Source organism: Galeopterus variegatus, unplaced genomic scaffold (genome assembly GCF_000696425.1).
Source record: "Galeopterus variegatus unplaced genomic scaffold, G_variegatus-3.0.2 Scaffold3444, whole genome shotgun sequence".
Taxonomy (NCBI): Eukaryota; Metazoa; Chordata; class Mammalia; order Dermoptera; family Cynocephalidae; genus Galeopterus; species Galeopterus variegatus.
Genome location: NW_007729555.1, coordinates 224,724 through 233,256, shown reverse-complemented (window position 1 = coordinate 233,256; position 8,533 = coordinate 224,724). Strand labels below are relative to the sequence as shown.

Sequence of the window (8,533 nt, the reverse complement as noted above, 5' to 3'; positions counted from 1 at the left end):
TGAGAATGCTACTGTGATATTCTATTTTGAGCTTCTAATATCAAACTAACCTCTTTTTAACATTATTATAAGGGAGAGAAGAAAAAAATTTATTGAAACGGAGATGTAGTATACTTAGTTCTAAAACCAGTCAATGACATATTGATATTAGGTGTCTCATCAGCTGTCAATTAGTGATACATAATTTAACACAAAGGATGAGCAACAGTTTTACTAGCAGAACCTCTCTTATGATTGTAGGGACTTCGTAAAACTGAATTCCACTTTCCATGGTATAGTTTAAAACTTAACGCTTTACGTTCTGACCTTCATATTAAGTAGGAACGTAGGCGTGTTTAATCTCTGCAACGAAACTTTTTGTCCAGGACCGCCCACGTTTGCGGTTTAGTAGCAGGTGTAGTCAATTTATCAGGCCGCCTGCTTTTCCTCTTATAAGGGCATTGCTCTGAGAGCCGAGGGTCCCTTATGTCGTGAGCATCGTTATTAGATGGGCTCACTATGTTTCACCCTCCCTGAGGGTGAAGTATGACACAGGGTGGGATGCCTTGAAAGCGGGGTCGCCGAGCTGTGCATGCAACAGGCGTGTGGAGAGCGGTGTTGGTGCAGGAGGAGAGAAGCTCGAGAATCCAAGCCCACCCACCCCTAGTGCGCGACAACGAGGACGGCTGAGCTCAGAGCCTTGGGAGACGAGGAAGTAAGGGGGTCTGCGGGGGTGATGGGATGCAGCAGGGTGATTTACAGGGGTGCAGCTTTCCCGGGGGACATCGCGGCGGCGGCCTGGGGAAGACCGCGCCTTGTCGGGAAGCCCTGACTGAGGCTGAGCGGTGGGAGCTGCAAGAAGGTGGCTTCAGAGCCCTCCCCTCCGTCCCCTGCCTGCCGCCGCTTCCCCCGCCCCTGTCCCCGCCCACGGATTCCAGCGCTTCGCTGGTTCCCCGGGAGTCGCCATGGCAACGGACGCCGGGTTCTGGACTCCAATCCTCGAGAGGGCAGCGCCGCGGGAGGCGCACGGCTCAGCGGCCACGGCCTGGGCTCCGATGGACACCGGGGGCGATGCGCCCGAGACGGAGAAGTGCCGGAAGATCATCGAGAACCTCGAGTCCGCCATTGAGCAATTCCAGTTCGACGCCAGGTGACCCGCGGCCGCCGCCCCGCCGAGCCCCGCTCCACAGCTCCCGGGCCCCTCGCTCCCGGCGCCAGCGCTGCTGTTTTGACTTCTGAAGCGCATTTCTGCTGTGTTCTAAGAGCACGGACTCTGGAGCTTGGGTGCCAATCCCGGCTCCCCTCGTACAGGTCCCGTGAGTTAGGCGAGTTACTTAACTTCTCTGTGCCTCAGTTTCCTCAGCAGGAAAATCAGCGACGAGATGATGAAGGATAGTGCCTACTTCACAGATCATAGTGACTATTTAATGAGTTAATCTTGGTAACGTCTGAAAGAGTGCCACACATATAGGGTACACAGTACTTGTCTTAGTCCCTTCTGGCTGCTAAAACAAAGTACCATAGACTGGGTGGCTGATCAATAATAACACATTTATTTCTTACACTTCTGGAGGCTGGGAAGTCCAAAATCAAAGAACTGGTAAATTTGGTATCCTTTGAGGGACCCTTCCTCACAGACAGCACCTTCTCCCTGTGTCATCAGATAGTGGAAGGGGCAAGGGAACTTCTTCCAACCCCCCCAATTCCTCCAACTCATGCCCCCTCCCACCCCACCTTTATAAAGACACAATCCCATTCTAATGACCTAATGACCTCCAAAGTTCCCACCTCCTAAAACCATCGCCTTGGGGGATGGGATTTCAACTGGAATTTTCTGTGGAACACACACACTCAGGCCATAGCAGCACCATATCAGTGCTTACCTCCCTTTCAAAAACCCTCTTTGCCCCCTCTGGCCTAGTTTTGTTGTTTATTTGGTTAATGCAGAGCTGATGTTTCTAGGAAAATGTATTTTTACTTCTAAAGCACTTTTCAAATCGGTAAGTAGCCATGGAAGTACTTAGGATACTGTAAGGCAAGGGCTTTGTGGTGCCAGGTGGCTTAGAGGCAAGCAGGCCCCTTACATTGAGTCTGCTCCATGAGGAGGAGAAAGGACCATAGCTGTGGGAGCCCAGTGGTGGCACTGACCCAGTGAGACAAGGTTGCCAGCTCAGCTTCCCCGGCTTAATTGTATTAAATGGGTACCTTTGTTAAAATGCGTCAGGGTACACACAGGGCCTGAGTTAGTGGAGCTTGTGGAAAGCACATATTAGAGGTAGCTCGTGGTACACTCCAGAAGCACATTGGCTAGCCCATTCCAATTTACTGATAGGAATGACTCCCTGCCCCGGGGTTCCTCGGCATTCCACGATGGGATAGTTCCCCAACAAAAATGGGATCGCCTCCCACCAGCCAGGCTCTGATGGTGCCAGGTGCTCAGTAAATGCATGTTGACTAGACAAAGGAACCACTGATGCCTGTGTTGATTTTTCTTCACTCAAAATGCTAGGGGCACTGGGCTGGTGCCATGGCGGAAGTGAGAAAGGTGCAAGGTCATGACCGAAATCCTGGGCTCTAAGGCCTGAGCGTGGCAGGGGTATGCACCAGAAAAGCAGCAATCTATAAACCAAATGAGAGCACAGCCTTGGTGAGGTTTACTCTCTAGTCGGGAACCAATGCTAAACTAGATAAGGAAGTAAACTGTATAGTAAGTTTGACAGTGGTAAGTGCCCAAGAAGAAACATAAAGCAGGCGGGAGCAGAGGAAATTATGTGTATGGCAGGTGGGGCGGCAGGTTGTAGTTTTAGATGTGGTGGTCAGGGAAGGTTTTGCTGAGGAGAGGACCATGGAGTGAAGACCTGCAGGCTTGAGGCGGGAAGCCATACAGATATATCAGGGGACAAAGTATTCCAGGCAGAGAGAACAAGAAGTGGAAAGGAGGGTGCCTGCGTGTCCTAGGAACAGCAAGGAGGCCAGTGTGGCTTGAGCAGAGAGAGAGAGGAGAGAGTAGAGGAGGGAAGGGGATTGGTGCTGGATGGTGAGGGACCTTAGACACACCGTAGGGACTTTAGCTTTTACTTTGAATGTGCTGGGAAGCTACGAGGGGATTGGATCAGGAGTGACATGATCTGATTTATCTTTCAATGGGATTACTGTGACTGCTGTTTTTATATAGACTTTAACGAGGACAAGGGCAGAAACAGGGAAACCAGTTAGGGGACGATTACAGTATTCCTTGTGAAAGATATCATGGAGGTAGCAGAGGGAAGGTGCTGAGAGAAGAAGTCAGATTCTAGATATATGTTGAAGACAGGAATGATCGGATTTACTAATGAGTTGGCATGGAATAGGAAAGATACCAAAGTCTGTGTCCTGATTAACTGGAAGAATGGAGTTGCCATTAACAGGGATGAGGAAGGTAATGAGACAAACAGGTTTGGAATATGTTAGGCTTACTTTTGGACATCCTATGTCAGCAGTGACTATTAGACGTCCATTTAGGCTGTTAAATAGGTGGTGGGTTATACGAGTCTGAAGTTCAGAGAGAGGTCCAGCTTGGCTATATCAAATTGGGAGTAATTAGCGCAAAGATGGTATCTTAAGCTGTGAGACTTGGCGAGATCAGTCAGGAAGTGAGCATAGTGAGAGGCCTTTGATCCATGGGCAACATCCAAGTAGGATATTATTTGAAGAGGAAAAAGGAAACAATATTTATCTTATTTAACACTGAGCAGTACACCACAGTGAAAATTTGGCACACCTAATGCCATCTTCATTGACTAATTCGTTAATGAGCATTTGTTAGGATGCACTATTCTAGGATTCAGTGAGAAGTGTCATTGCATTCTATAAATGAATATTCATGCATCTGTTTTCTAGACCAAGTTAACATGTTAATTTTGTATCTAACTTATCAAAAAACGTAGTTGTTATCTTCCCAAGTCTGTTTTATGTGTAACAACCAGCCTGTGCTTCAGAAATAGAAGTGCTGAGACTATAAATAAGGACCATGCAGGAACCACTTAGCTAATTTGTTGTAATGTGGGTTTCCATTCTAGGCAGTGGGGTTGTCATTTAAAAGTAGAGACATTTGGAATGTGAAGGGAAGAGGAAGAATGAACCTTCGTATTTCACTAAGATTCTGAATGAGCCAGATCTTTCTGAAACAGTCACACAAAAAAGTTAGGACTGCAGGGACTTAGGGTCACAGGCTTGTTCTCACCAGGGGTTCATAGGAAGAATCTGTCACTTCAGGCTTATGATTTTAGATGAGTTATTTACTCTCTTTGAATCTCAGTTTCCAGATCTTCAAAACAAGAAAGTTAATATCTCTTTTTTAGATTGTTGGAGGGATTACTGGAGGGAAAAGTGTGTGTGATAATGCATATTATCTTAACAAACACATGAGACAAGTTAAACACTTAATAAATATGTACTAATATTATTTTTAGACACCCTGGAGGATGTATCCATAAAATTATTGGACCTGATTTTAAAATATTATATTATCGTGATATCATGGCACCAGAAGGAATAACTGAAAACATTATTCCAAGTTTCTAAAATCATATCCTGAAAAAATATATATTGGTAATAAAACTATCCACACATACACCTACCACCGCAATAGGTCTTTTGCTTAAAATGGGAAGGAACGAAAGAGTGAACATGTTAAAGTTTAGTGGAAAATGAAATTGAATAGTGAAAAGGAGCCGCTGAGCACTGGGGAGGGTAACGGATTGCATTTCTAGCCTGGAAGGATGAATGACTGAGGTCTGTTAAATGTGCAGCAGTGTAGGATGTAAAGAAACAGGGTAAGTTCAGGGGGCTATTTGTATTTATTTTATTGATGTAGCATGTAGGGTCCAGACAGGAGGCAAAAACCTCACCAGTCATTTGAACAGGGAATAATTCTTGTTTCTTTTTAAATATGAAGAAGGAATTTGAACTAGCAAAAGGTGGTAAGGTGGTAAAGAAGACTCGAAGCAGTATGGTGATAGCAAATGCAGAAAGCAGCTATGACCTTTAGGTCTCAGGAAGAGTAAAGAAGGAGAGAACAAAGAATTTAGAAGACCTCCACCCCACAAAGGCTGAGATTAAGACCTCTCCAGAAAAGATATGGCTGCCACCAAAACTCAAAGTCTGATGGTGGCAGAGAAAACTTGCTAGGGTTGTGACCAGAGCTGGCCACAGGGATGGCTTGCCCAGTGGCCAGGATGAAAGGTGCAGACAGGCCAAAGTTCTTGACCTTGCTGGGAGAGTCAAATCTTCATTCCTGAGGATCCTGAGTTTTCAAAACTTCTGCCTTTTTTTTTTTTTGGTTGCTGTATTTACCCATTAATCTTTACTATTGGGCTAGGAAACACTAAGAGTCACTTCAGAGAATCCCCTGGGTTCCAGACACAGTCTTCCTTGATTCTACTGTGTACCAACAACTCAATTGCCCCTGGGTATTCAGGATCAATAACTCTAGCCAGTAGAGTGACCCCTGTTTCTGCCTGTGGATCAGTTGCATTAGGATCACAAAGTGGCCAGGCATTAGTCTCCTCTAATTCAGTAGAATCGTTATGTTCTGGTGCAAGCTTTCTCCCCTTGGGAACTAAGACCTCCAAAACAGCAAACCACAAAGTTGCTGAGACATAGTGAGGGGAGCCTCTTCCACTTGATCCTGGACCTGTAGCTGTAGGAGAGATAGCATTCTATACTGATTCAAAGCATAGACTCCATCCTGTAAGACAGAATCACGTCCATTCATGAATTTGTCTCTCCACTGAATCTTCATAAACTAGTCCGCCTTTCTATTAGGCCAGCCACTTCTATATGATGGATTATGTGATAAGACCAGTTAATTCCATGGCAAGAGCCTATTGGTGCATGTCTTTTGCTATGGAATGAGTTCTTTGATCAGAAGTGATGCTGTGCAGAATACCATGATGGTGGATGAGGCATTCTGTAAGTTCATGCATGGTGATTTTGGCAGATGTATAATGGTCAGGGAATGCAAACCCATATCCAGAATATATGTCTATTCTGTGAAGATGATGGCAGAAGTTCTATGTTGTCAACCTGCCATTAGGTGGCTAGTTATCCCGCCTGGTTAATACTGCCATATTGGGGGCTCAGTATTGATCTTTGCCGTTGGCCAATTAGGCACTCAGCACTAGTGGTATCCAAGCCAGCCTTGGTAACGGGAAGTTGGTATTGTTGAACTCCATCGCTGCCACCATGGCCATTTCATTCAAGGGCCATTGTGCAAGCACTGAGGTAGCTGCAGAAAGAAATTGACTGATATTCACAGAGTGTCTCATTTTGCCTACCTGATTATTGAGCATTTTCTCTGCAGTGGATGCCTTTTGGTGAGTACTGATATGGGACACAAGTCTTTACAGACTGTGCCCATTCTTAAAGATTCACCCACAGAACTCTTCCCCAGACTTTCTTGTCACCAATCTCTCAATCTTGTTCCTCCCAAGTTCCTGATCATCCAACTAACCCTGTATGTCTGCCCATCTCTCATCCAGTAAAAGTAGACAACAAAATGTTCTGCTTCAAATTCTATTTAGTGGGAGGATTTTCCTTCATGGCTGTCCTTCAGGGTCATCCCTTAATGGGGCTGTGAGATCATAGGTATCTACCATCTGGTGACAGACCCATCTGTTAATCTGATATATATATACATACATATATATGCACATAATGCACCTATAACTACTTATACTCGTATATCTATGTATATGTATATATTTATAAAACCATGCATTCACACTAATTCTTCCAATTCCATTTCATTGTCTCAGGGCACTTTCTAGCCTACTCCTTTTCTATGTTCGTAAATATCTTTTCTGGAAGGAAACACTTGACTTCTGTCATCTTCAACACATTTACTTACTCATTCAAAGTACTTAATCTCCCATCCTTCGTGGTGCTCTCCTCCGCCTGCCACCTCTGTGCTGTGACCCCTGCTCCCTCACTGACCTACATCCTTAGCTGTCTGGACTGCTGGCCTTCTCTGCATGTCCCTTTCCCATTGTCAGCCTTTCTCATTGTCCCGTGTCATTGACCACCATGTTGATTCCTCCACTCTGAGAAGGAAAGGGAATGGGAGAAAAACAAAGATGGAAAAGAAAGTGATTACATATGATTTTGATACTGTTGAGGTACAGATGTATTTTGGGAACATTTAACTGGCAGGTATGTGACAGGTGAGTATGATACATGAAGTACATGTAATGAGAGATGAGGTTTACCACTACCTCAGAATATATAACGTATTTCTGTTTATTTGTTTGCTAGGTGTCTATCTCATCTGAATATAAGTTTTTTTTTTTTTGTCTTTTGTCTTTTTCCGTGTCCAGCAACGGATCGCAACCCTCAGTGTTGCCTCCGTACCGGACCAGGGACCGGCAACGGGATTGCAACCCTCGGTGTTGCTCCCGCGCCTCGCTCAGCCAGTGAGCGGGAACCGGTCTGTATGTGGGGTCCGAACCCTCGGGCGGGAGCGCCGCCGCACCTCCCAAGCAGCGCACTATCCAGTGCGCCACCGGGCCGGCCCTGAATATAAGTTTTAAAAGAACAAAGACCTTGCCTTAACCACTGCTATTATCCTTGGTGTCAAAAAGAGTGCCTGGTAGGGGCCGGCCCGGTGGCACACTGCTACAGTGCGCCGCTTGTGAGCGCGGTGGCGCTGCCGCCGAGGGTTCGGATCCCACATACAGACCGGTTTCCGCTCACTGGCTGAGCGAGGTGTGGGAGCAACACGGAGGGTTGCAATCCCGTTGCCGGTCCTGGTCCGGTACGGGCGCGACAGTGAGGGTTGCGATCCGTTGCCGGACACGAAAAAAAAAAAACAAAAAGGAAAAAAAAAAAAAAGAGTGCCTGGTAGACAGTAGATACTCATTATATGTTAAATGCATGAATTTCAGACAATTAGTTTGGACCCAGATTTTGGAAGTCAGAACAAGAAGACTGAATTTAATTCTCTTAGGCAGGGGAAGGCTATCAAAGTCCTTTGTAGCAGGATAGTGACACAACCTGGGTTTTAGTGAGAAACCTTGAGGGACAGTGGGAGTGATAAACTAAAAAGACAAAAGTTTGAAGACTTATAGTAACTTTAGGAAACCTTACATTATTATCTAAATTTTACAGGACATGTGTTTGGAAGTATATTTTATTATTTTATTTTTGTTTTAGTCCTAAAAGATTCTCAAATATATCATAAAAGAGAACTTAAAAAATTTTTAAACATTTTCTAGAAAAAAAATGCCTCACATACAATTTATCATCAATTATAGTTGCCATCTTTGAAAAGTATCTAGAATATTTTCCCTGAAATTTTATATCGTCACCACTTAAAAATTGCTTTTCTCCATTTGGTAAAAACAGCTTTTAAAAGTATGTTTATTTAATTTTGATTATATGATTCATTCATTTCAATAGTGCAGTATGATATCATAATTAATTTTAACATAACAATTTAGTGGTGGTTTTCACAAATAACTTTCAAAGATGGTTTCATAGATTTTAGGTAGACAAGGTCTTAAATATTGATGAACTG

The 8,533-nt window shown here is 44.6% G+C and overlaps 1 protein-coding gene across 1 annotated transcript in view; it reads left to right on the top strand.

The window, feature by feature from the left end:
* The first annotated feature begins 944 nt into the window (after positions 1-944).
* The window catches only part of LOC103600746, a 111,818-nt gene continuing 104,229 nt past the window's right edge, over positions 945-8,533 (top strand). Inside the window, exon 1 of the mRNA XM_008585076.1 lies at positions 945-1,129. Coding sequence (XP_008583298.1) covers positions 945-1,129 — 185 coding nt within the window. The remainder of the gene's footprint in view (positions 1,130-8,533) is intronic.